This window comes from Desarmillaria tabescens, assembly GCF_030435595.1.
Source record: "Desarmillaria tabescens strain CCBAS 213 chromosome Unknown EV420scaffold_14, whole genome shotgun sequence".
Classification (NCBI taxonomy): domain Eukaryota; kingdom Fungi; phylum Basidiomycota; class Agaricomycetes; order Agaricales; family Physalacriaceae; genus Desarmillaria; species Desarmillaria tabescens.
This window is the reverse complement of record NW_026848313.1, coordinates 751,249-777,434: the sequence shown is the minus strand read 5'-3', so window position 1 is coordinate 777,434 and position 26,186 is coordinate 751,249. Positions and strand designations below refer to the sequence as shown.

The 26,186-nt window shown below is 47.6% G+C and overlaps 8 protein-coding genes and 1 non-coding gene across 9 annotated transcripts; 5 read left to right on the top strand and 4 right to left on the bottom strand.

Moving 5' to 3' along the window:
- Window positions 1-60: 60 nt before the first annotated feature.
- On the top strand, window positions 61-2,338 carry EV420DRAFT_1620276 (tRNA methyltransferase; the record flags this gene model as incomplete). Its single annotated transcript, XM_060475559.1, has 14 exons — window positions 61-301; window positions 355-434; window positions 485-579; window positions 630-684; window positions 707-756; window positions 802-917; window positions 975-1,038; window positions 1,100-1,151; window positions 1,203-1,351; window positions 1,407-1,578; window positions 1,632-1,766; window positions 1,812-1,894; window positions 1,952-2,137; window positions 2,185-2,338. 14 exons carry the CDS (start codon window positions 61-63, stop codon window positions 2,336-2,338), a joined length of 1,632 nt encoding a protein of 543 aa, XP_060331960.1.
- A 167-nt stretch (window positions 2,339-2,505) lies between these two features.
- EV420DRAFT_1620275 (ste11-like protein) lies at window positions 2,506-6,206 on the bottom strand (the record flags this gene model as incomplete). The annotated part of the gene is made up of 10 exons (XM_060475558.1): window positions 2,506-2,658; window positions 2,710-2,903; window positions 2,962-3,219; window positions 3,274-3,495; window positions 3,623-3,840; window positions 3,868-3,877; window positions 3,911-4,690; window positions 4,744-4,756; window positions 4,782-5,587; window positions 5,648-6,206. 10 exons carry the CDS (start codon window positions 6,204-6,206, stop codon window positions 2,506-2,508), a joined length of 3,213 nt encoding a protein of 1,070 aa, XP_060331959.1.
- A 988-nt stretch (window positions 6,207-7,194) lies between these two features.
- Window positions 7,195-15,557, top strand: EV420DRAFT_1537561 (modular protein with glycoside hydrolase family 13 and glycosyltransferase family 5 domains). Its single transcript, XM_060472951.1, has 19 exons — window positions 7,195-7,794; window positions 7,844-7,994; window positions 8,051-8,153; window positions 8,304-8,623; window positions 8,673-9,069; window positions 9,124-9,188; window positions 9,240-10,203; window positions 10,258-10,525; window positions 10,576-11,126; window positions 11,227-12,215; window positions 12,265-12,550; window positions 12,609-13,313; window positions 13,363-13,594; window positions 13,644-13,798; window positions 13,850-14,375; window positions 14,429-14,544; window positions 14,601-15,087; window positions 15,141-15,236; window positions 15,296-15,557. Exons 1-19 carry the CDS (start codon window positions 7,389-7,391, stop codon window positions 15,304-15,306), a joined length of 6,828 nt encoding a protein of 2,275 aa, XP_060331958.1. The 5' UTR covers window positions 7,195-7,388; the 3' UTR covers window positions 15,307-15,557.
- EV420DRAFT_288222 (mitotic checkpoint regulator, MAD2B-interacting-domain-containing protein) lies at window positions 15,415-17,125 on the top strand. Its single transcript, XM_060481548.1, has 4 exons — window positions 15,415-16,198; window positions 16,252-16,652; window positions 16,707-16,845; window positions 16,901-17,125. Exons 1-4 carry the CDS (start codon window positions 15,523-15,525, stop codon window positions 16,906-16,908), a joined length of 1,224 nt encoding a protein of 407 aa, XP_060331957.1. The 5' UTR covers window positions 15,415-15,522; the 3' UTR covers window positions 16,909-17,125.
- Window positions 17,105-17,770, bottom strand: EV420DRAFT_1479014 (histone-fold-containing protein; the record flags this gene model as incomplete). The annotated part of the gene is made up of 5 exons (XM_060469541.1): window positions 17,105-17,127; window positions 17,184-17,306; window positions 17,362-17,466; window positions 17,530-17,707; window positions 17,759-17,770. The coding sequence occupies 5 exons, from the start codon at window positions 17,768-17,770 to the stop codon at window positions 17,105-17,107; spliced, it is 441 nt and encodes a 146-aa protein (XP_060331956.1).
- Window positions 17,771-17,971: 201 nt separating this feature from the next.
- Window positions 17,972-19,304, bottom strand: EV420DRAFT_1537554 (uncharacterized protein). Its single transcript, XM_060472950.1, has 3 exons — window positions 18,668-19,304; window positions 18,466-18,609; window positions 17,972-18,419 (listed from the first exon to the last, which is right to left on the bottom strand). Exons 1-3 carry the CDS (start codon window positions 19,260-19,262, stop codon window positions 18,196-18,198), a joined length of 963 nt encoding a protein of 320 aa, XP_060331955.1. The 5' UTR covers window positions 19,263-19,304; the 3' UTR covers window positions 17,972-18,195.
- Window positions 19,305-19,340: 36 nt separating this feature from the next.
- Window positions 19,341-20,856, top strand: EV420DRAFT_1620270 (actin family; the record flags this gene model as incomplete). The annotated part of the gene is made up of 8 exons (XM_060475557.1): window positions 19,341-19,382; window positions 19,432-19,474; window positions 19,528-19,881; window positions 19,928-20,150; window positions 20,201-20,264; window positions 20,311-20,413; window positions 20,463-20,638; window positions 20,689-20,856. 8 exons carry the CDS (start codon window positions 19,341-19,343, stop codon window positions 20,854-20,856), a joined length of 1,173 nt encoding a protein of 390 aa, XP_060331954.1.
- Window positions 20,857-24,289: 3,433 nt separating this feature from the next.
- EV420DRAFT_t138 lies at window positions 24,290-24,378 on the bottom strand. The gene has a single exon. It is a non-coding gene; the product is annotated as a tRNA-Ile (tRNA).
- A 708-nt stretch (window positions 24,379-25,086) lies between these two features.
- On the top strand, window positions 25,087-25,774 carry EV420DRAFT_1333207 (uncharacterized protein; the record flags this gene model as incomplete). The annotated part of the gene is made up of 2 exons (XM_060468834.1): window positions 25,087-25,242; window positions 25,295-25,774. Coding segments are annotated over 2 exons (564 nt in total), but the record flags the coding sequence as incomplete, so codon positions are not given.
- Between the last annotated feature and the right edge of the window lie 412 nt (window positions 25,775-26,186).

The window sequence follows — 26,186 nt, the reverse complement described above, 5'->3', positions numbered from 1 at the left end:
CTGACTGTCTTTCGCCGTCTTGCTCACTGTTGTTCGCACCGTGTGCGTAGGAGGTTCAACATGTCGACCGGCCCTTCTCTAGTTGTACCAGACGGCTTTACCCTGCACACGGAAAATACTTCTCATCTGCTGCTTTCCTCGAACGAAGCGTTCTTGAATCCTGTCCAAGAGTTCAATCGGGACCTCAGTGTCGCATGTATCAGAACATGGAGCGAGGAACTCAATTCATTGAAGGAAACTCGATGGAAACAGGCCCAAGAGAAGAAGGCTAATAAGGCTAATACTAGGAAGCGGCAGAAAGGTGAGCAGGTATTAATGCCATTGTTGACTACAGTATCTGATATGTGACTCAAGTTGAAAATGGGGCCTCAGTAGCAACGGAACCGGCTGAACAAGAGGCCAAAGGCGACAACTCCGTTCCGGAGAAGAAGGAGGTGAGAGATTTCCGACGACCCCATCCTATTAGCACTTATGCCTTTGCAAGCCCCAATACAAGCCTTACAAAGCCGTCATTCTTGAGGCATTGTCTGCAACGGGACTTCGCTCTATCCGTTACGCCAAGGAGATACCGCTTGTAAAGTTCGAAACCCACAACAGCCATGAAATTATTCCTAAGACGTTTTGGGCAGATATGTGATCGCGAATGACCTGTCTAGTGCGGCAACAGCTGCTATGAAACGCAATGTTGAATTCAATGGGTTCGAAGTTCCCAGGCACGGGTGATGGGAAGATACGAATCAACGAAGGGGATGCATGGTAAGGCATACTTGGCTATGCTGCTTGATGCTGATTATCTTACAGTACTTTGATGTATAACCATCGTGAGGAACGTCAACGTGTGGACGTTGTTGATCTTGATCCGTATGGGACCGCCGCTCCTTTCATCGATGCTGCCGTTCAGAGTGTAAATGACGGTGGTGAGTAGTATCTAGACCGTGCCTAGGCATTGCTATCACTTACAAGGTTTACTATAGGTCTTCTTTGCGTCACTTGCACGGACCTCTCCGTGCTTGCTACTAACAACTACCCTGAGAAATGGTATGCATCTGGGTATTATGAATATTGTGCGCGCTCGTTTCACATTGACATGTCCTACTAGCCTATCCAATTATGGTGGTATCCCTGTCAAGGCAGAATACTGTCACGAAGCTGTAGGCGCGGAACTATCAATGTTATCCTCGGCTCAATACTAGCTTATCCAGGCGCTAAGGCTTGTGCTCCACGCTGTTTCAACTTCCGCTTCAAGATACGGCCGTTATATTGAACCGTTGCTATCGCTCTCAATAGATTTTTATGTGAGGCTTTTCATCAAGGTGCATACATCGGCAATTGGAGTCAAAAAGGCACTCACGTGGGTCCCGTTTCTTCGTCGCACTTGAAGTGGATATCGATAAGTGTCGTTGCAGGAAAACATCTGCCTATTTCGTTTGCACGTCGTGTCAATCATTCTACGAGCAGCCATTGGGTAGGGTCACTGAAAAGAAACACGAAGCCTCCGGAAATATCAATTATAATTTCAGGACACATCCTGGTCCTGTGGTCTCCGACAGATGTCCAGAATGTGAATCCGCTTTACATGTAAGTGGGTTTTTCATATACGCGATTATCGTGATTAATCATCTGGCATATAGATAGCAGGTCCGATGTGGTCAGGGCCTATTCATGACACGGATTTTGTTGCCAAGGTGTTGGAGCATGTCGAGGGGAACCCTGATTCGTACGGAACGTCCGCCCGAATGAAAGGAATGCTCACCGTTGCGAAGGAGGTTGGTCTAACTCTAATGAGCGAAATAAATGCTTATGGGTTCTAGGAGCTGCACACACCGTTCTACTTCACGCCGACAAGGGTGGCGAGTTTTTTCCATTGTCAAACACCGTCATTAGATGAGGTGGCGTACGTTGTAAATTAACATGTTAGACGCGGGTTTTAGCTAACATGTGCTAACCGAAGTTCTGCTCTGTTGCATGCGGGTTATTCAATTTCTAGGTCTCATGCAACGCCTGGATCTCTGAAAACGACAGCGACACGGGCGGACCTCCATGATATATTCCGATCATTTGTCAAATTGCATCCTGTCAAGTTAGAGAATGTCTCGGAGACATCTCCAGCTCGAAAATTACTTGCCAAGGAACCCAAGTACAGTTCAAGCTATTCCATCACCAATTGTCACTGACATCCTTTAGAACGGAGGCAAACTTCAAAAGACATCCACAATCTGTCACAACTTCGTCAAAGGTGAAGCTAGTGCGCTATCAAGAGACTCCTCAAAATTGGGGACCAGGTTCGAGAGCGGTGTCGGGAACAGGATCTAAAAGAAAGCGCAAGGCGGAAGATTGAAATGTTCAAATCTGTCAAGATATATGTGTTATCGTACAGTGACTTCCTTTCTACCCGAGTACAGCGAAGATAGCATAGGTGAACGAAAATAAACAAAGTATATAAGTAAAAACGCAAAGTGTTCCGAAAAATAAAACCACCAAAGGGGGAAAAAAGGTTCGAAAATATCATGTTGCGCTTGAAATATGTATCCAAGGATGCTTCAAGAGTTCAGCCGCAGCCGGCCTTGCCTCGTGGTCTATTTCGAAAGTCTTCGTCAAGAAGTCTTGAGCTTCTGAAGATATGTCAGAGGGGATAGCCGGCCTCGCTGACGATCCAATCTATAAATGATAATTAATGATGCAAATAAATGTTTGAATGACAAGTAGTACCTTGAATATGGCCTGCATTTGGGTGAGTTGTGCCCATGGGTGTTCACCGGTAAGCATTTCGACGACAAGGCAGCCCACACTCCAGATATCAGCCTTCTGTGTATGCCCACTCTGCTTGACAACCTCCGGCGCCATCCAAAACACCGATCCTTGCAGTGATGGTCGATGGACACGATTGTTACCAGCAAGCGCTTCTGTTTTCATCAAGTTAACAATCTAATGTCCGACATTCAAGCTTGGGAAAATACTCACGGACGTCAACTTTCTTCGATATGCCAAAGTCTGATATCTTGACGCCTCCCTTGTTATCAACGAGAATATTGGCACCCTTAATGTCACGATGGATGATATCACGCTCATGCAGATAGCTAAGACCCTGAAGGATCTGTCGGACAAAGTTCTTGACCAAAGGCTCTTCGAAGGCACCATAATTACGCAGCAGCGCGGTCACCGACCCTCCTGGCACATACTCCAAGAAGATGTTGAGACAGTCATCTTCAAGTGATGAATCTGAACGTAAAGATATCAGCAACGAATCGAGTTCCGTCAGACGAGGATACTAACAAAGGTACTGCACGATATTTTCATGCTGTAGATCTTGAAGCAGTTCTATTTCGCGCTCCAAGGCACTGAGCATATTTTTCTTGCGTTCCTCATTGGGAGCCGAACCAGTTGGCAGCTCCACTTGTTTGACTGCCATAAGAAGACCATTTGAAGCGTCCATGCCCAAATAGACCTTCCCAAAGGATCCTGCACCGATGAGCGCACCTTTGATCCATTTATTCGCTGGATGGATAAAAGACACTAGGTTTAGCCGTGCCATTCTGTCATATATGAACATTTCACTTGCCTTTGCGCATTGCTACGCCTGTAATGTGGTCATCATCTTCGTCCAAGGTAGGACTCTCTGGACCAGACACGATTCCGTCTTCTTCACTATCCGTGTATTGTTCTTCGTCAGGTTCTTCATCGTTGTCATCGGCGCCATCCTCGTTTTCAACCTGAGTCCAACCGTCAGGTTCCTCCGAACTTCTTCTATCGAAAATGCCAGTATTTCTTCTTCTACTTTCGACTTCCTTTGTGATCTCATCTACCGTCATGAGACTTGCGGTATCAGAACGGTCTTTCTTACTTCGAAGTTCGGTCATGTAACTTAACCGACGAGAAGCTCGCGACGCCGTGGACAATGTTCTAGACATACGACGGCTGGCTCCGGTCAGACTTTCCAGAGATTCCGAGAATGATTCCGTTGGGAACGGGATGGGAGGAAGAAGCTCCGGATGATCATTTGTGTTGTCCGAAGTATCATGAAGATTTACAGAACGACCGTCCTCAGTAGAAAGAGATACACGAGGGATGTCTTCAGCTGGTGTTGTATTACCACTATCAGAAGATGGCTTTTCGGGTAAAGGAGGGGCGGCATTAGACGACAAGGAAGTCCTCGAAGCCGAAACCGAGGTCCGCGGAAGCGATGCAAGAGTGCTGCTGCTAAACCTAGAAGGTAATGGTGGATTATAAGAAGAGGCACTGTCACGCATCGTGCCCGTTCGCATCATGCTGTGTCTTGCTGTACGCTCAAGGACCTTCTTCTCTGTGAAAGGGAAGTATTCCGTCAAGTGGGTCGTAATAAGCTCGCTCGGAGGTCGTTGTCCAAAGAAGTTGCGCAACTTAGATGGTCTCTTCGCACTATGCGTAGTGGCAGGACTCGACCTGCCTGAACCAGAATGCGTAGGAGAGGGTGGTTCCAGAGCCTTTTCAGGATCACGAACACCCAAACCACTGAGAATACTGATGGAGCTAGCTCGTTTCGTACTCTTAGGTGTTTGACCTCCGAGGAAACGACCATGGGGTGGAGAAGGAGGACTATTTCGATCCTCGCGACGAGCCTTTGCAATTTTCCGCAATGATAAGGGCTTGTCTCGGGCTGGATGGTCAAGTGAGGCATGGCAATATGAGAGCAGTGCAGCCTCATCTAACGGCCCTAGAATAAAGCATTCAGTGATTTAGATAAAACAAAAACGTGGCTCGATTTACCCTGTCCCATCATCTCGATACGCGCCCCAGCCGTCAACGCTAAGTCCGCCATCTTCCATTTGTACACTATCCACACCTTCAGAATCCGTATTGCGTGCTCCACGCTTGCCAAATTTCTTCAAGACTTTTTCAAGAACCTCAACACCGCCTGCGCAATTATCGACATCAATAGTATAAGTGAGACCCTCATCGGGAAGCGCTATTTTAACCAATTTCCGTCTCAAGTCATCCAATGAAGGTGCATTTGTGTGTGAAGGGGTACTCGGGTTAAACGACCCACGTCCGACAGTATAGGTGGGAGGTGAAGTACCTGCTGCTCCGAATCCTTCGGCGATGGGTGAAAGATTTGCGGTTTGGGAAGCGTTTGAACCTGGGGCAGTGGCTTGGCTTGTGGCATATGGATGCGCCGAACCTCCACCTAATCTCTGCTGCTTGCTAGCAGGGCTAGATGAGACCGGGGAATTGAGACCTATCGATCCATTCCTGCCATGAGCCGGGTTGGGCGTATTGGTACCGCGACCTCCAGCACGAGGAAGTGGTGAGGTTGAACGTGAAGTAGCTTGTGGTGTTTTGCCACCGCCGGGGTTTCCGGGACGTGGATCAGCAGGAAGGTGATAACCTGACCAGGTCGAGCCTTGCGAAGGTGTGAGGAGGACTTGGTTTGGAGGAGCAGGCGGCAGAGGTTGTGTCGCGTACGTGGGCACATTGTCAGTCTGGGTGGGCGTCCGCCGACCATTTGATTGAGAACCTTGGAAATGTCGAACAGGAGGACGTCCAGGAGGTGGAAGAGGTGGCTGCCCACGAGGAGGAGGAGGAAGCGGGGGTAACCCAGACCTGGTTGAACCTGGATGAGCACTACTAGGCGTAGTGTTGGATGGGCCTGCGATTGGCTGAGGAAGTGGACGTATAGGAACATTGGGTTTTGCTGAATCTGGTGGTTGTTGGTCGCGGATTAGCCGAGGTAAATCGTGTCTAATGGGGTTAGAGTTCAGTAACAGAGGTGGGGGTCTGCCGCTCTCTAGTCCCCTGCGCACGGTTAATGGAGAGGCGGATTGATCTGACGGCATAGCGGCCGTCGTCGAATTCTCGAGACCGGTTACCAACCGCGATCTATTGTTGGTTTCCAGGACAGGAGAAGCAACAGATCTCGTCGAGGCCTTCTGCCTCAGTGCCTTCACAGCGTGCAGTATCCTGAACCTATCACCAATACTGCTCACTCCCATTTCTTGAAGTGTTGTCTGATCCAATTCCAGAAGAATGTCACCTCGGATATCATTTGCCTTGAAAGTGGCGGCATGGCTGCCACATTTAATATCCGCAAGCCAGCGTGCAACATGGGCATCGGTCCACGTACGGATATAGTCGCTATAGCTGACACCTGGCGTAGGTTCCGTGGTACCGTTTGGGTGGCTCAGAGTCGGCGTGGAGGGAAAGGGAGAGCTCTGCCCTCTTATTGTGGTCATTAGGGACCGAGGAACAGACTGTTGCGCCTGAAATGAAGATGTGGGCGAAGATGGAGAAGAAGGTTTGGAAGACGGATCGGCGGAGTTGTCGTGAACATGGAACAAATTATTGGTAGCGGCTAGTGCAGACATGTCGAGATGAAATCAAGGCGTGAGGTGGTGAAACAGTGAACTGGATGATGTATCGGAGATACAAAGAGACAGTTCCAACGTCAGTAGGTGGTGATACAACGCAGACAGCCACGATTTAAAAGAGTACGGAGAGCATAAAGAAAGCTGTCAATAATAGTCAGTAGACAAAAAGGAAGAAAAATATGGGAAATACCTGAACAAGGCGACGCTAATACGAAGAAGAAAGAACAGAAACGACGTGGTGGTTAGAAGAAGAGGTTTGATGAATTCTGTGCTGGACGCAGGCCCGATGCACAGAGGGGACAATGGTGCTTTTCACTGTAAAGCCGTGAACGCGAAAGCGGGTTTGCTTGGTCAGCGGCATTGCCATCTCGATTTGGCCATGGCAACCGGGATCGGGCCGGTCCCGCAATCGTTACGAGTGACAGTCACAACCGATCAGAAATAGATCTTTGTCAGCTCTTATCCTGGCACGTAAGCGGCCTGGCGCACAAATTCATTTGGATGCTGACATCCCTGCAAGGCAGTGAAGGTGAGGTCAGGCCGATGTGTGTGTTTTTGGGTGTTTTTGCACAGCTGAAACGCATGGCAAATTACCTTTGTTCCGTAGTTGCTGCGATCCAAGACTGTCTCGGAGGCAAATACGGTGACAATATATTTAGTATCCAAGGCAGAAAAAAATCAGAATGAGTCGTAGCTCCTGGCCCCTTAGGATGCTTCTTTGCGAGGATGCTTGTCACTAGAAACAGGAGGCTTGCGGGAGGGCCGGGAGTGCCTTGAGAAATTCCCAGGGTGTGGCAATGTGGCTGTGGTGCATAAATATTGACCACATAAACAGAACAGGGAAAACGCCGACCATCTTTCGAACGCTGCTACGTCTGGCTGTCCGACTGACTCTGTCACTCTCTCCCATCATCGTTGCTCGCCTTTTGCCTGGCGACAGGCTTTATCCTGTTCGTCCCTGTATAGATTCTATCTTTCCCTCTAATACGCGTCCCTCCTCCCTCTTTCACCCCTTTCCCTCTCCCTCTGGTCGGTCCCCACACCACCATGCGGCTTTTTACCGCAATTACCGCCTTATCGGCTCTCGCTGGCCTCGTTCTCGCCTCGCCGTATCGCGACGACCTCACTGACTACAATATTAATGTCAATCAGGATGCAACCCAACCGACAGAGTACAAGGCGACTCGAGCAAATACCACTTATACACCCTCTCCCGAAAATTGGCGGGCTCTTCCCGTCTATACCGTTCTACTGGACAAGTTCGCAGATGGCGATCCTTCCAATAATGATTACTTTGGCACCATGTACGAAAACGACTGGAGAGAAACCCAGCTCAGATATGGTGGCGACCTCCAGGGTCTTCTATCAAAGTTGGACTACCTCTATGGCATGGGCATCCGGGTCGTTTTCATTTCTGGAACGCCTTTTCTGAACATGTTGTGGCAGGCCGACAGTGTGTTATTAACCTTTCCCCCTGTTCTTCTTCACTTAACATTCTATAGGTTACTCACCGCTTGACTTCACCGTCCTTGATCCTCACTGGGGCACTATCGATGATTGGAGGAATGCAATCGATACCATACACGCCCATAACATGTACTTGATGGTCGATTTCACCGTAGGAACCATGTCGGATCTCATCGGCTTTGATGGGTAAGTCCACTGTCTTGTACTGCAACAGCGTGACCGAGTTTCATTCCTTGCTTCAGTCACTTGAACAGCAGTACGCCTTTCAGTCTGAACGAATACGATGCCGTGTACAAAAATCCCAATTATATGCCTTGGAATTTTACCGAATATGCGGACTTTAGTGTAAGATACTTATCACCTCAGCCCTGGCTTTTTTACCTACTTGATACTTACAGATTAGTAACACCCGGAATGATTCATGCGAAATGCCCAAGTTTTGGGACGATGATGGTTCTATTGTCACCATCGAGACGAATGGCTGCATGGAGTCAGATTTTGATCAGTAATGGTGACATGGAGGCTTTCGGTGTGCACGCGGATTGGCAACGTCAATTGTCCAAATTCGCCTCCGTCCAGGACCGTCTCCGTGAATGGAAGCCCGAGGTTATGGCCAAGCTTCAAAACTTCGCCTGCATGGCCCTCACTGCCCTGGATTTTGACGCCATCCGTATCGATAAAGCTACTCAGGTTACGGTTGCCGCTCTAGCGGAGTGGACTTCCAGCGCGCGTACTTGTGCGTACAACCTTGGTAAGAAAAACTTTTTCGTCCCGGGTGAAGTTACCGGAGGTGACACTTTCGGCTCCCTATACTAGTAAGAAGCTCCTGCTCTCAGCCATTTTCTATCTGACAGTTGTGCTCAGTGGACGTGGGCGTACTCCTACGCAACTTCCTGGCGGGTTTTTGATCGCAGCCAACCTTACGTCGGATGACAACGAATACTTCCTTCGGGACAAGGGCGTCAATGGGCTGGATTCAGTCGCCTTCCACTATTCCATTTATCGTTCTCTTACTCGATTCTTGGGTATGGACGGTAACCTCAACGTCGCTTACGATGTGGACATCAACTTCATCACCGCATGGAATCAGATGTTCGTTGACAATGACTTCATCAATCAATTAACGGGGAAAGTTGATCCCCGACACATGTATGGAACGAGCAATTTTGATGTGTTCCGTTGGCATAGTCTGGCCGATGGTAGGGAGCGTAGTGTTCTGGCCACCTTCATCGCTAGCCTTGTCATGCCCGGCATTCCTTTGGTGGGTTCATTTTGGCTATTGACTAGAATCCCTGTCTGAACATTTTGTCCTCAGTACTTCTATGGTGAAGAGCAAAATTTCTACTTGTACGACACCGGTGCATCCAATTATCTCTACGGGTGAGTGTTTTAACTTCTCATATATGATTCTTGTGGCTCAACTTCCTATAGGCGTCAAGCCATGACGAGCAACACAGCGTGGAAGCGACACGGTTGCTACACTCTTGGCTCTGAACAGTACTTCAACATGCCTCTGGATAAAGCCTTAGTAGGGTGCCATGACGATTGGAACGCCCTTGATCATTTCGATCCTACGACCGATAGTCGTCGGATGTTCGCGCACTTCAACCACCTGCGCACGATATATGGTGCATTGCAAGACGGATTTAATCTCGTGCAGCGTGGCAACTGGACCCACTTCATCGAGCGGCCCGGTTCCAATAACACAGTGACTGAGATGGGCCTGTGGTCTATCTCCAGGTCTGGTATTTCAGGTGTCCAAAATCTTACCGGAACTTTTACGGACCAGGTTTGGATGCTGTACAGCAACGAAAACGAGACTAAGACCTGGCAGTACGATTGCCAGGAGTCGTTATGGATTTCATCTCCTTTCCAGTCCGGTACAACGGTACGTAACTTGTTTGCGCCGTTCGAGACATACACTTTGGAGGATTCCGGCTCAGCGTACTATGCCGATGGCAAAGCTCCTTGGTATGGCTGTCTTCCAAATCTTACTATGGACGCCTATGGGTTCAAGGCACTCGTGCCTGTAGCTCAGTGGGTTGCTCCACCCCTCGCGATGACCGCATTCAATCCAGGCCATGACTACCGTTTGTTGGCTGAGGATGGCCAGACGAACGCTACCACTGTCGACATTTCGATCGAATTCAACACTGTTATGGACTGCAACTCAGTCACAAATGCGATCTCACTCAATATGTCTTCATCGGGCAAAGGTTCCACACCGTCGATCACAAACGTCAACTGCCAAAATGTATCCAACCCCCCCGCATCTGTTATCCAAGGTGGTTCAACATCTGCATGGGAATGGACTGCGACTTTGACAAATTTCCCTGACGGAGTGTTAGAAATCATTGTCGATAAACCTCAGGACAGTAATGGAAATTCCACAAACGTCCGTATTGACTGAGAATTAGTTCTGCTTGGGACTTACTGTTACTCTTGATAGGCCGTAGATCATCTTCTTTTGAGGAAGGGCTCTTCTCAGAATGTTATGGTCTTCCCCGAGAACGACTACAATGATGACGTCTTTACCAAGTCGGACGGCAAGTACACGTTCACTCACAAAGCTTACGGCGCCGAAAAGTTCAGGTACTCGTGGAACTTTGGTCAAAACTGGACAAGCTGGGCTGACTGGGAGGATACAACGACGATCGACTCTGGCGTCTTCACGGACTCTGACTTGTTTTGGGATGGCGATCATATCATTGTGCAGTGTACGCTCTGAAATCCTACTATGTTGTTTCTGTCACTAATGGTGATCTAGATTGGAGTCGAGCCACAATGTCAACGGCTGCTGTAGTTCACGCAGACTATGGTTGGTCCGGAGCTCGTCGGCGCGTTCCTCAGCTACTCGCTCGTGGCCCTTACAACACTTGGGGTTTCGACAGCGGTCTGTCGAGCGTGATGGAACAGAATGATGACGGCTACTGGGAACTGGAAATCATGGCTCAGTGGCCGACGTACGTCCAGCTCAATGTCTGGGGTTTCGATGACTACTACTACGGAGATGTTGATGGCGATGGCATTCTCGACCGACTTCCTCCAAATACCGCTGCTCCCAACTACGTGAACATGTCTGCTCCACCATCTCCCCATCTTGCCTGGTCGCTACTTGTTGACGACTCTACCATGAGATGGTGGCTGAAGCCACGTGGGCAAGCATCCGTCGGTGCTATCATGTACGCTCTACTGCTTGCCATTCCCTTGATCACCGGTACTCTCGCCGTTCTCGTTTTCATGTGGTCATTCTACGGTATCAAACACAATCAATACGGCGTGAAAGCGAAGACTAACAGCTACTTCCCCATTCTGGGCGTTTTGGGCAATAAATCCCAGTCGGACCTGAAAGACGGAGGAATGCCAGAGAAGGGAGGAGGCATTTTCGGGCATCACAAACACATCGGAGAGATTATAGGCTTGGCCTGAGGATAAGAACAAGCGCCGGAAAGTGCTTATCGCTACTCTCGAGTACGAGATCATCGACTGGAAGGTCAAGGTCAAGATCGGTGGTCTCGGTGTTATGTCCAGTCTTATGGGTAAAGCAATGACTGATGTCGACTTAATTTGGGTCGTGCCGAAAGTCAAGGACGTGGAGTACCCAGCTGGAGATCCCGCCGAACCCATCGAGGTTATCATCTTCGGCGAGCCCTATCTCATTGAGGTGGAGACTCACGTTTTGGACAACATCACATATGTTATCCTTGATAGTCCCGTATTCCGCGCCCAGACCAAAGCTGATCCTTATCCGGCTCGCATGGACGATCTCAGTTCCGCTATCTTCTATTCGACTTGGAACCAAGCTATTGCCGCTACTGTTCGTCGCAATCCCACTGTCGATATCTACCATGTGAACGACTACCATGGTGCTTTGGCGCCCATCTATCTCCTACCCAAGGTCCTCCCCTGTTGTCTGTCGCTTCACAATGCCGAATTCCAGGGTCTCTGGCCACTTCGGACCAAGGAAGAAATGAAGGAAGTTTGCTCGGCATTCAATATCAGCAAGGAGCATTGCACTAAATATGTTCAGTTCGGAAACACGTTCAACTTGCTGCATGCGGCCGCTTCCTTCATCAGTGTCCACCAGAAAAGTATTGGTGTGGCTGGTGTGTCTGACAAGTATGGTAAACGCAGTTGGGCCCGATACCCTGCCCTTTGGACGCTCAAGCATGTCGATTCCTTGCCCAATCCTGATCCCAGTGATATTGAAGCGTTGGACGAAGCTCCCACAAAGGCCAAGGACGTTCAAATCGACGAAGTTGCAGAAGCCGCCCGCCCGGAACACAAGCGCCAAGCACAAGAATGGGCTGGGATCAAACAAGATCCCGATTCTGACTTGTTCGTATTCGTCGGTCGTTGGTCCAAACAAAAAGGTGTGGATCTCATTGCTGATGTAATGCCTTCTTTGTAAGTTTCCCTCATAACTACAGTCATCTCAACTTAAACTTTCACACAGGTTGGAGAAACGACCCACTATTCAGCTCATTGCTGTTGGTCCTGTTATTGACTTGTATGGGCGATTCGCCGCCGAAAAGCTAGCGCGACTGATGGAAATGTTCCCGGATCGGGTCTACTCAAAGCCTGAGTTCACAGCGCTCCCTCCCTATCTGTTCAGTGGTGCCGATTTTGCTCTGATTCCCTCGCGTGATGAGCCTTTTGGTCTTGTAGCTGTCGAATTTGGTAGGAAAGGTGCTCTCGGAGTCGGAAGTCGTCTTGGAGGTCTGGGTTTAATGCCCGGTTGGGTTAGTGATTCATTTCATTCATTAACGATTGACGACTAACCTATCTCTCTTGTTATAGTGGTATCCTGTAGAATCCAGTTCAACGGCACACATGCTCTCACAGTTGACCAAAACTATCAAAATGGCTCTGAAGTCCACCGAGGAAGAACGCGCGGTTCTCCGGGCCCGATCTGCCGTCCAACGTTTCCCTGTGGTCGAATGGCGTCAGCGAATGGAAGATTTCCACAAGCGCAGCATCACCACCAGCCGTGCTATCGCCGGCGGTGATGCTTGGCGGGAGTCTGATTGTGATGGCGCTGGTGTTCGTCCTATGGCAGATACCGATGATTGGAACCCTGTCAACCAGGCTTACCCGTCTCAGCCTGAGTGGGACCGAAACAGCATGCTTGACAGTCCTCATGCCAATACGCCTGGCTCTCCCGGTCAATGGAGTCAAGATACTCTTACACCGTCTGGTGGACCTCGGTTACTCCCTCCAGATGGCTCTCGCAATTCGATTACTACCGACGGCGGTCAAGATGACGACTACTTCAGCCATTCGCGCGGTAGTACACTGGAGCCTGGTCCAGGATACAACGATTTCCTCGAGAGGGCCAATCGCACCATTGCCCGGGACCAGCGCCATGCTCCAGATCCATTCTTGGATGAAAATCTCACACCCAATCGTCCGTTTGGCGCCCACTCTCGCGTGTCTTCGGTTGAATCGATCTCGTCTATCGTTGATGAAAAGTCCAACTCGCCTTTGAACAAAGCCATCGCCTCGGTATGACTGTTCTTTCGTCTAATGAAAATGACCTAACACTGAGTTCTAGTTCACTGATGCTGATGGCGGAGTCGCTTCGGAATTCGTTCAAAAACTGCAGGCCCTCAATGCTAAAAACTCGGAGCACGAACTGTCCATCGAGAAGTTCCTCGTCAAAAGCGAAGAAGCATTCTTTGGCAAAGTTCGCAAGGACAAACTCGACAGTGCTGCCAGTATCAGGTCATCGCAGCGTGATTCCGTCTGGGGAACACCTTCTCCATCAATATACTCTCGCCCTGATTGTACGTTTACAATCACCAATTTTTGACTTACTCTGACCTTTTCCGCTAGCGCCTAACACGCAAGCCTTTTCTTCTGAATATGATGGACCCCTTCGTAACGATGCAGGCGCCCCTGAAATCATACCCATGACAGGGCTACAGATCGCCATGTCTCGTGAAATATGGGGCTGGCCATTGTATACTATTGTCATCGCTGCGGGTCAGGTGAGATATGCTTCTTCAATGGCATCGTATACCCTCTCAATGCTTTTGCAGATGTTGAGTGCAACAAGCTTCCAGATCACTCTTTTGACTGGTCGAAGTTGGCAAGACGATGTTCAGCTTTATGTCCTTGGTGGTGTATTCCTTGCTGCATCTGCGGTGTGGTATCCTCTGTTCAGACTGAAGCCATCTGTATATGTCCTGTCCGCACCTTGGATTTTCTTCGGTCTTGCATTCCTATTGGTCGGTTTCCCTTCGGTCTCTTCTTCAATCAAGCCTGCACATAGAGCACTTGCGAGCACAGCGACCTGGTGTTATGCCGTCGCCTCGGCCGCCGCCTTCTTATTCTTTGGCCTCAACTTTGGTGAAGAAGCGGGTGCTGCGACGGAGGTGTGGACTCTTCGTGCATGTATCGTCCAAGGTTCCCAGCAGATTTGGGTGGCGGCACTGTGGTACTGGGGCCATTCCCTAACTGGTCAATCAGACGATTATACGCCGCCATGGTGGATTGTTCTCATCGTCTGGCCGCTGGCCCTCATGAGTTTCATCTTCGCTTATTTGATGCTTTACGGTCTTCCAGGTGAGTCGTAGAGCATTGTTTCGCATGTTTTCGGTTTCTCATCACCTCTTCAGAGTACTATCGTCAAACACCGCCCAAGGTGCCTCACTTCTTGAAAACCTTGTTCCGCCGTAAACTGGTTATATGGTTCCTTGCGTCCGAAATCCTTCGAGACTACTGGCTCAGTGGGGTAAGTGCCTGTCCAACTTCTATCCAATGTATGTTTAACTGTCTATCCTCGTATAGCCTTACGGACGCAACTGGAGTTTCTTGTGGGATGTTCCTATTCCAACATATCAGATTCTTCTCTTGGTCATCGCTTTCTTCATTGGTGTTTGGGGAGCGCTTCTTGGCATCCTTACGCACTTCAGTAAAACACATACGTGGCTTCTGCCTGTGTTCGCGGTGGGTCTCGGTGCACCCAAATGGTGTCAGATGATGTGGGGTACTTCTTCGCTTGCGCTCTATATTCCTTGGGCGGGAAGTGGTGGACCATACCTTGGTTTGTCACTGTGGTTGTGGCTCGGTGTTTTAGATGCCGTTCAGGGAGTTGGTCTCGGTATGATCCTGCTCCAGACACTTTCACGGCTGCACGTTTGTGCCACGCTGGCATTCTCTCAAATTATCGGTTCGATTTGTGTCATGATCGCTCGAGCGACTGCGCCAAATCGTATTGGGCCTGGAAGCGTGTTCCCTGATGCTGCTAAGTGGGACTTTGACGAGGGTCTCAAAGGTTTGTTGAACAAATCTTTCTAGTCGGATTATGTGTTGATTCGTATCACACAGGGAGTCCCATGGCCGAACCTATATTCTGGATAGCACTGATCTGCCAATTGATAATTGTCATTGGTTACTTCTGGTTCTACCGTAAAGAACAGTTATGTAAGTTTTTTTTTGAGATGCACCTCTCTGAGATTCCGGATGCTTATGGGTATGTTTAGCACGACCATGATCACGACGTTTATTTTTTTTTCTATTCGGACATTAGAAGGCATAATCATTTTGGACTGTGTTATTACTCACCTCGTTTTCGAACTGGGAAATCATCGGCAATGCTACAGGGATCGGACATTATGGGATACTTGTTAGATATTGCTATCACACACTCTCTAGACGCGACTATCTTTAAGTAAGAAGCTGTTTTGATTATTCTACACATTGCATAAATATGATTCTTTCTGTTTACTGGCATAATTTATTTGGCTACCGCGTGACTTTGTTCTTTCTTCACCTCGGCCATTACATTGCGCTTTCTTACCGCTATTACAAAAAAGTTGCACTTGACTCTATGCTCGGACTCGAAGACTATGGCAGCGGCAGTGAGAGCGATGGGGAAACCGAGACAAAACCACAGACTTCGAGTGGCATAATCAGTCAGTCATTGAAACCTCAGTCCAAAACGACCTCATCATCCAGCATTGCCCTACCTCCTCCTAGGACAAAGAAGCGAATCGCGATTGCTCTGCCCTCACTCAAGTCTGTGAAAGACGACGGAGATGAAGAAGAGATATCCAAACCTGTCGCGAAGAAGCCTCGATTGGAGTCTGGTGCTGGGACATCATCGTTGATGTCTATGCTTCCGGCGCCAAAACAGAAAAACCCCATACCTGCTCCGACAGAACGAGTCCTGGGTGGCGGCAAGGGTCAGGCTTTGTCCTTCAATCTGCCTTCAGCACCGTCAGCCGACGAGGGCGAGGGCGAAGCGCCAGGGCCAGGGCCTTCAATACCCTTTCTGCCACCGTCGCTGGCAAAAGGGAGGTCCAACATATCATTGGAAGAAGAGAGACCCAAGCCTGCTGCTCGGACTGCTGCTCCTGCTCCTGCCTTGGATTTCTTTTCATTAGGTGAGGAGTGCTATCGAAATGGCTTTTATGCGTTACTTATATTATATACTCAGGCGCCTCCTCCTCCTCTACACCCAAGCCCACTGACCCTTCGTCATCCTCCATCAGCATATCTTCCGCACCAGCCATTCCAACTTTTGAACCACCAGAACCGACAATGAACGACGAATATCCTGGGTACTACCAACTTCCCTCAGGCACATGGAAGGCGCACGAGCCAGAGTATTATGCAAAGTTCCTGAAGAGGTGGCAAAAGGAGTACAATGACCAGGTTCGGGCTTTGGAGAAGGGTGTTGCGAAAGGCTTTGAGGGTATGGAGAAGGATGGCATGGAGGACGTCGACGCTAAGACGGAGATGGAGCGAGCCAAGAAGGAGATCAAGGAGAGAGAAGAGAGAAAGGCGATAACGAAGGGTGCTGGAGATGCTCCTGAGAAACCGAAAATGAACATCAACGTCAGTTTCTCGCGCTGTTTGGCATTTATTCCTTGTTTAATTTCTTTTTTCTAGGCATCCAAGCTCAGCGGTATTGCTCGCTCCAGACATCAGCTGTCAACGATGCTCAAGGAGGCATACGAGAACAGAGAAGTTCTGGAAGAGAAAATTGCGGAAGGCAGACGCAACCGTAAGGAGGCTGGGAACAAATACGGTACGCATAACCGGCGTTGCTTACTACTGTCTTGCGTTCTGATTTACACTCACAGGGTTCTGATTTACCCTCTTATTTACGTGCATCCATACATCTGTATAAATATATATAATGCCCGGGCTACAAATGTACGACAAGACTAGATATGCTCTATAATATATAGATGGTACGTAGCCCGTCAGGATGGTGGAATAAGATGACTAGAATACAAAGCAAAAGTGAAATGAAAGTACCATCCGGCTACGGATACAAATCCCGTTCACTTGCCACCGGCAGAGAATTCTGTTCGCAAGACCATGAGAACATGATCATAGATGAAGACGATATATGACACGTACTGGTGACAGATTTGGTTCCCTCAGAAATGGCGTGCTTGGCTAGTTCACCGGGAAGAATGAGACGAACACTGGTCTGGATTTCACGGGAGGAGATGGTTGATTTCTTAGAATAGGCGGCGAGCTCTGCAAATAAGACATTAGATTGAGTACGTGACGGCGAAACAGCATCACAACGCACTAGAAGCCTCGGTAGCAACACGTTCAAAAATGTCGTTGACGAAGGAGTTGAGGATGGCCATTGCCTTGTTGGAGATACCAGTGTCGGGGTGAACCTGCTTCAAGACTGCACAAAAGATGACGCGTCAGGAGATGAGTCATGGTCCAAGATAAGCCAACCGACGCGTACCCTTGTAGATATACGAGCTGTAAGTCTCCTTTCTCGACTTCTTGCGCTTCTTCTTCTCGCCATCGGCGGGTGCTGCAGCCTTGCTCTTGCTGGCAGTCTTCTTCGCAGCCTTGGTGTCTGTCTTAGCTGGCGCCTTGCCAGCGGTTGAAGCCGGAGCTTTGGAAGCAGTTGAGGCGGGCTACAAGCACATTAGACGAGTGATATGGGCGATAGGGCACGCAGTATATACCTTGGGTGCCATTGCGGTTGAGAATGTGTGAGGATGTGGTGATAACTTGAGGAGAAGGTGGTGGTTCTGGTCAAGGGCGGTTCGACGGCAACAAACAGACAATCCAATATAAATAACGCGCGGAGTTTCAATATGCATCACGTGCCACGACGCGTCAAGACAGGGGCTCTCACTAAGTCAGACCCCGGCCATGTTTGTGCTAACAATTTATACTTCATGTGTTACCGCAGTTCTCCAAGTACTCATTCATCATGACGAGCACCCAGGGAAGACGACTACAAATTGGTATCATCTGACCATCTGTTGGGAGTGTATACAGGGATATTGTAGATAGTATTAATGCCTCTGATTAGACTTCATCAACCGATATCTCTTTGTCTCCTTTATATAAATGCTGTGTTTCTATATGTGATCCATTCATGCGTTCTCCGCTACAATTAGTCAAAAATGACCGTTCCCGTCATGCCGACCACTCCGTCTTCGTCCTGACACCACATAAATGCCTTGTCGCCTGTCCATTGTCCAAAGATTGTATGTTGTCGATTGACGATGAGAGGATTCGTGGCCTGGTATTCGAATGTCTTGATCTCGACACCCGGGTTTTGCTCAGTGGCTGTTTCAAGCATCATGAGGGCCGTAAGAGGTCCGTGAACTAGACGCTCTACAGACGAGTCAGAAAGGAGACATTGGTACCATGTCAGACTGGCCTGGATATCCTTCAAAGTTGCGCACATAATCCTTGTCTAGATGGATATGGTGCGCATTGAAGGTGAGCGCAGAAAATCGAAACAATGTCGTCAGCGTCGGCTTGTAAGTGAATGAGAAATCAGATGAGTTTGGTATCCCAGGAACTGGGTTTCATGTAGTATTAGAGAAATTATTGACTCTGAAAGAGATCACTGTACCTACCTTGACGAGGCTCCTTCTTAACTGTAGCAGCAACGGGCAAATAAACATGCACCCTTTCCTCAACCACAGAGGGAACAGCCGAATCCTCCATGGAGATCTCGATTTTCTTGTTCACAAACACGATAGGACGTCCACGGTCAAAGTTCTTCTTTTCGACAGAGCCTATCGTCATTTTAGCAGTCGCCTTGCCACCAATAAGCAGAGGGTTTCCCGCCATCCACGATATCTTTCCGCCTGCCCACATCCTGCGAGTGAACGGTTCCGGTGGACAGAAATCTGCATCCGTGCCGTCTCTACGCAGGAAGGGCTCAGGAATGCGAGGGTAGAAGAATGTTGTATGGTGACCGTAACCCATCGGTGTCGACGGCTCTGGCGCATGGAACGGTTTGCGTATTCCGTCGCGGGTAGGAAGAGTCACATAGAGATCAGATAGATGCTCTGGATGGAGGGTGTCGTTCAGAATGTACTGTTTCGGCGAGGCGATCCATTTGTCCAACGCTTCGAAATTGTAGGCTGCATCTGACGAGTACAGCCGTCGAGCAGCAAGACGCTGAATACCTGCTCTAAGCATCGTTGAAAGCAGGGTCAATGACATCACCGCCGCCCGTGTCGACAGAGGCGCCAGACAAATCTTGCCAAACATTTCCGACCTCTCATCTCCTCCCTAACCATAATGGATCCTGGGCCACCTCTCGTCGTCGACAACGGTACCGGTGTACGTGTACCAAATTCTTACTTCAGACGTACACACTCACCCTGCGCAGTTCGTCAAAGTCGGATACGCAGGCTCCAACTTTCCCGAGCATGGTGCGTCCTGAGCTCGTTTATATCATCTCTCACCGTACTGACAAATGCCTCAGTATTTCCTTCTATTGTTGGCCGTCCCATTCTCCGAGCTGAAGAACGAGTTGGCAACGCGACCATTAAAGATATCATGATTGGCGATGAAGCAGCAGAGAACCGAAACTACCTTCAGATAACGCAGCCGATGGAGCACGGAATCATACGCAACTGGGAGGATATGAAACATTTGTGGGACTACACCTTTGATGAGAAGCTCAAAGTGGATCCCAGGGGACGGAAAGTGCTGCTGACAGAGCCCCCGATGAATCCAAAGGTGAACAGGCAGAGGATGTGCCAAGTTATGTTCGAGGAATACGGATTTGATGGAGTGTATGTTGCCATCCAGGCCGTGTTGACGTTGTATGCGCAGGGTACGTTGCTGTACCGTCATTTCTGACTGCGCTCATCGTTCGAAAGGATTGACAACGGGTGTCGTCGTGGACTCTGGCGACGGCGTGACTCATATTGTTCCGGTATACGATGGATTTGCGATGCCCCATCTCACACGGCGACTTGATATCGCAGGGCGCGACGTAACGAGATATCTGATTAAGCTGTTGCTGAGACGGGGATATGCATTGAATCGAACAGCAGACTTTGAGACGGTGCGAGCGATCAAGGAGAAACTCTGCTACGTCAGGTGAGTTCTTCTGTCTCTCCGAAGGATCGTTGTTGATAATTTGCCATTAGCTACGATTTGGAGCTTGATACACGTCTTTCAGAGGAGACCACAGTGCTAGTCGAAAGCTATCAGGTCAGGCACTTTGATATGTATAGCTCTAAACTAATAAAGCGAACAGCTCCCTGACGGACGGACAATTAAAGTTGCAGAGGAGCGATTCGAAGCTCCAGAATGCATGTTCCAACCACACCTGATCGATGTGGAACAGCCTGGCATCGCGGGTAATGGTCTATACCGTGTTCTACTTCATTTGCTAACCCCTTGATGTAGAAACGCTCTTCCAAACCATCCAGGCCGCTGCTGTTGATGTCCGCTCTGAGCTTTATAAGCACGTCGTTCTTTCTGGTGGATCGAGTATGTACCCAGGGCTTCCTAGCCGGCTGGAGAAAGAGATGAAGCAGCTCTATCTTGTCGAGGTGCTCAAGGGTGATCCTTCGAGGTTAAATGTGCGTATCTATCCCGTAACTCTCTACAATGCTGATTGTCCTCACTGCAGAAATTCAAAATCAAGATTGAGGATCCTCCCCGGAGGAAGCACATGGTCTTCCTTGGCGGTGCCGTCCTAGCAGATATTATGAAAGGCCGAGAAGAGTTCTGGATAACACGCGAAGAATGGTTCGAGCAGGGTATACGCTCCCTAGATAAGCTCGGCAGAGGAGATTAGTTAAAGTAGATGGAGGGACGGTTTTCTTAAGACTAGTTTACGAAAACTCATAGTATTGGAATTCAAATGTAGAGAAAGCCTAACGGTCGCGCCTCAGACATATGTCATTCCGAATAGATCGGTACCTGAGTACCCCTGGGACACAATGGCTTACGGATTTAGAATAATTGGACATTATATCATCTATACTAATATACATAATAACTAAAAGTATATTATATATAACCAAAATTGTATTTGATTATTCACCGCAAGAAATATTGATATTAATAATATGCACAATGTCGGGTCTGTCTTCCTCTCCTATCTCAAGAAATATAATGCATCAGTACCACTTTCACCTGCACTTGACCTGATTTTCCAGATGGAAAAAGACTGAGTCATCAGTCCTATCATCATAACTTTTCATGTCTATCTGATTATCATATAACTGGTCTGATACAGAATCTCCATCATAGTGCAGGCATAGGGCCTGCTCCCCAGTGTATATGCATCAAATGCCTTCACTATCTTGTGTGTCAAATCATGGAAAGCATGAGAGTGTTCCAACTATTTAAATAATCATTTGTATCTCATCAGTACACTGCATGTGAGTACACACCTTACTATTCACACAATGTGTCTTCCCCTCAACATAGCCTTAAATCTCTTCTGTCACACAATGTCTGCACCAAGACTCTCACCTCACACTGATAAATTGGCCTACTTTGTGAACGCGTATGAGTCATGTGATCCTCTGATCCCTTCACATGGTCTCACTGCTGACCAATTGCATGACTGAGAACAGATGGTCACTGCTGACCAATGTTGTGACCGTGATTCCGAGCTCGGAATCACAGTCACAGCTGACCAATTGTGTGACTGAGTTTCCGAGCTCGGAATCACGGTCACAACATTGGTCAGCTGTAACAGTCACATCCAATTTAAGAAACAGTAACCATAGGGGCTATTTTCCGGTCATAATAAGATTTGGGCTGGCTTCTGGTAGCTGGATGGGTCAGGAAACAGTACTATAATGTTCATGAACCTAAATAACATAAAAGCGAACCTACTGATGAGGTATGGGGGCTCTGGAGAGTGTGTAATATAGGTAATTTCGCAAAAATGGCTGCAATATTTGCTTTTTTGGGGTTTTTTAGGGTGATACATGCATTGTATTGACCAGGGAACATCACCAATGAATTTCCTGACCTTGAAAACCCCTAAAATATCCCTCTATAGCACTTGTGGCACATTTTATTACCAGGATTAGATGAACACATTAGCTTTTTAAGAGAGGATTGGGGTGCACATATGGTTTATTTTATTTTCTGAGCTTCGAATGAGACTGGGATTGTTACCAATGAATTCCTTGATCTTGAAAACACTGAAATGACTATAGGAACAATTTATCAGGCTCTATAAATGGTAGTAATGATAATATTACAGTTTAGGAGGAGCACATATGGAAAATCACCTTTCTGTACCTCGGAATACTTCGGAACTTCTACCAGTCTGTTCATTGACCTCAAAATACCTCGTATAACACAAGGATTTAAAGAAAACCTACAAAAATACATGTTAAAAAAGAGTAATAGGGGATGGAGGAGATATACCTTGTATTACGCATTTCTAGTGGTTGGAGAAGGTATTCCTGTTATCTATTAGACGATATATATTCTATAATCATTTGTACAAATTCCCACATTTATCCGAAATGTATTGGAAGAGATATAAGCATATCATTTTGCAAATAATGAGGAGCACATCCCCAATTTCGATATTCTGATCATTCTATAGCTTGGGGAATGTCAGAATCGGATTCCTTGACCCAAAAATGGTAGGGTCACCAATAATCCATGGGAAGTGAAGTGTCAACACTCTGAAGTACAATATGAACTTTCCTTGATAATTGCTGCAGTCTGATTTGTTCTTACCATTAGATGTTTTCTTGATAAAATAACCCTGGATGATTGGTGACCCTACCATTTTTGGGTCAAGGAATCCGATTCTGACATTCCCCAAGCTATAGAATGATCAGAATATCGAAATTGGGGATGTGCTCCTCATTATTTGCAAAATGATATGCTTATATCTCTTCCAATACATTTCGGATAAATGTGGGAATTTGTACAAATGATTATAGAATATATATCGTCTAATAGATAACAGGAATACCTTCTCCAACCACTAGAAATGCGTAATACAAGGTATATCTCCTCCATCCCCTATTACTCTTTTTTAACATGTATTTTTGTAGGTTTTCTTTAAATCCTTGTGTTATACGAGGTATTTTGAGGTCAATGAACAGACTGGTAGAAGTTCCGAAGTATTCCGAGGTACAGAAAGGTGATTTTCCATATGTGCTCCTCCTAAACTGTAATATTATCATTACTACCATTTATAGAGCCTGATAAATTGTTCCTATAGTCATTTCAGTGTTTTCAAGATCAAGGAATTCATTGGTAACAATCCCAGTCTCATTCGAAGCTCAGAAAATAAAATAAACCATATGTGCACCCCAATCCTCTCTTAAAAAGCTAATGTGTTCATCTAATCCTGGTAATAAAATGTGCCACAAGTGCTATAGAGGGATATTTTAGGGGTTTTCAAGGTCAGGAAATTCATTGGTGATGTTCCCTGGTCAATACAATGCATGTATCACCCTAAAAAACCCCAAAAAAGCAAATATTGCAGCCATTTTTGCGAAATTACCTATATTACACACTCTCCAGAGCCCCCATACCTCATCAGTAGGTTCGCTTTTATGTTATTTAGGTTCATGAACATTATAGTACTGTTTCCTGACCCATCCAGCTACCAGAAGCCAGCCTAAATCCTATTCTGACCGGAAAATAGCCCCTATGATGCCATCATTTGGTCGCATCCAGCCGATTTCGGCCAGATATTGATGGGATGACTTCACAGGCTAATTTTAGATTTTTATGAAAGATCCCACGGAAAATTCCGGCCCATCCCGATGGGAAATGTGCCTAATAGTTGAGAAAATGTGGATTTAGGTTGGATTTAGGCCCTCATACATGTGTATACTTATCAGGCCTACAGGCCCCACAGGATTGTGTACAATTTAATTCCTGAGCCTACAGGGAATTGTATACAAGGCCGGCCTTATGAGGTGTATAGGTGACTACTCCTAAGACCTAAGTACTTTATCCTTATATGGTTGATTAATCTTGTTTCATTGAATTGGTCATACTAACAACGCACTTCCCTGGGTCCGATTACTATAAATGGCATTTTGAAATTCAGAATGGCATATGTCTGAAGCGCGACCGTTAGGCTTTCTATACAAATGACTTATTCTATTCGTGGAGTCAGTTGAGGGACCGAAGGCAGGGATTAAATAATTCTTTAATTTAATAAACGATTTAATATTTAGGCAAAAATTTAATAAATAATAGAATACTCCCAAAAAGGAAAAAAAGAAAAAACATGCCCCCACCCAGGATCGAACTGGAGACCCTTGCATGATGGCCAAGTTATCCTCATAAGTACAATGCTCTACCACTGAGCTATGCGGGCTACACAAGTCGGTGCCATCTAAATTATATGACTTAGCACTTGCCACAGACCCATAGCCTTGTCAGTGGCCAGCTGTTACAACTGGTATGCTACATCTGCACGTCGGCTTGACGCGATTGGCTATGTCGTGTACATGCTCATACCTAGAGTAGAAGTCTCCTGCAAAATCGAACTTGCAACCAAGCTGAATAAAAAGCAGTCCAGAGCGCAGGTGCCCCCATACTTGTCTTGTGACAAATCTCCAGTCGTAGTGGGGGTCGGACTTATATGTCGCCTTCATATATCTCACACACAGAATACCAGGTAGCTTTCTTACCCGGAGATATATCAGACGAAGATAATTGAAGGCATTGGACAGTCTCTTTTTGCTCTTCAAGTAATTGACTCTAGTCTATTGTTTAACGCGGGGGGGTTGCCGTTCAAGGGCGTTATGACAAAGCCTTACATAATTTGATGGCAGTCAATTTTGAGTAACCGTGCACTTCCCTTCCTTCCGCTCGTATCTGGCACGCCAGGCGCGTCCGTTTGTCCCTTCGCTCACTACCAGAGCCATTCATGGCATCTTCTTATCGTTGGCAACACCCTCATGGTCTGGAAATACTTCAAGGCATTGTCAAAAGGCTTGTTCCGTCATGGAAAGATGGACTTGCTGACATCCAAGCACTGGCTGTTTCCCGGATTCTCGATGGCGAAGACGTCCTGCTGTGCACCGCAACTGGTAGTGGAAAATCAGCTTCGTTTGCTATTCCGATTCTTGTACACCAAGAGCTCTCCCGAAATCCAACAGCCTATCCCAGATTTCGCTGTCGGAAACTTCCTGTAGGCATTGTGGTGACTCCGACGAATGGTTTAGCGGCAAATATTGTATGCATCCTGTCTCCTCTACCTCTTAGTATCTCTTTAGCAATGATGATAGGTATCTGGACTGAAGGACTTCGGGATCAATGGCCTGGCTTATACCCATGAGACTCTGACAGAAACTCGCAAAGCTGGACGCTCCATAGCTGAAGAAATCTCGTCATGCGCGATATGGCAAGTCATTTGCGTCGACCCAGAGCATCTCAGAGGACTGGAGTGGCGCAGGATATCTGCCTCTGACACGTTCCGCGACAACATCATCTACGCTTGTGCTGGAGAATGTCACCTCATACTTCAATGGGGACGTAGCTTCCGTCCGTGCTTCAAGCATATTGGTGCTTTCTTCCGTGGACGATTGCCTTCAACTTTAGCTGTAATTGGTCTCTCTGCTACGCTACCTCCTGGTCCTTCTACCGTGTCTTTTCTGCGATGGCAGGATCAATGGGCGGAGGTATGGTTGGAATAGGAAGGGGTGGAGCAGCTCGACGATAAGGTCGGGGTGCCTATTGAGGTGTAGGAAGTGAAGGCGCCGAGTATAGTGGAGCATTTTCGACACCATCGATGATATTTCTAAGGTATTCGGGTGATGAACGATTAAGTGGGGGCGGAATGACAGGAATGGGGGGCGGGGGGCCTTTTTCTAGACCATTTACGAGTGGTGGCAGACTCTTGAGGAGTCGTTTGATCCATCGATTAGGTATTCCGAGCTATTGATGCGTGAAAAAATAGTGTTGGAGGCTCAAAGCAGATACCGGACGCGTCGTGGTGCAAGTAATTAACGAAATAGGTGTGATCACGTGTCATCAGATTTGTAATAACTGAGTTGAACGGTGGATGGCCTATTTAAGCAACAGACTCCATACACTCACTACAACCTCACCCCCACCGTAGTCGTGTATGTTGCGTCTGTCTACGAGAGACTAAATTGACTCTCACGCAACTTCAAGTGC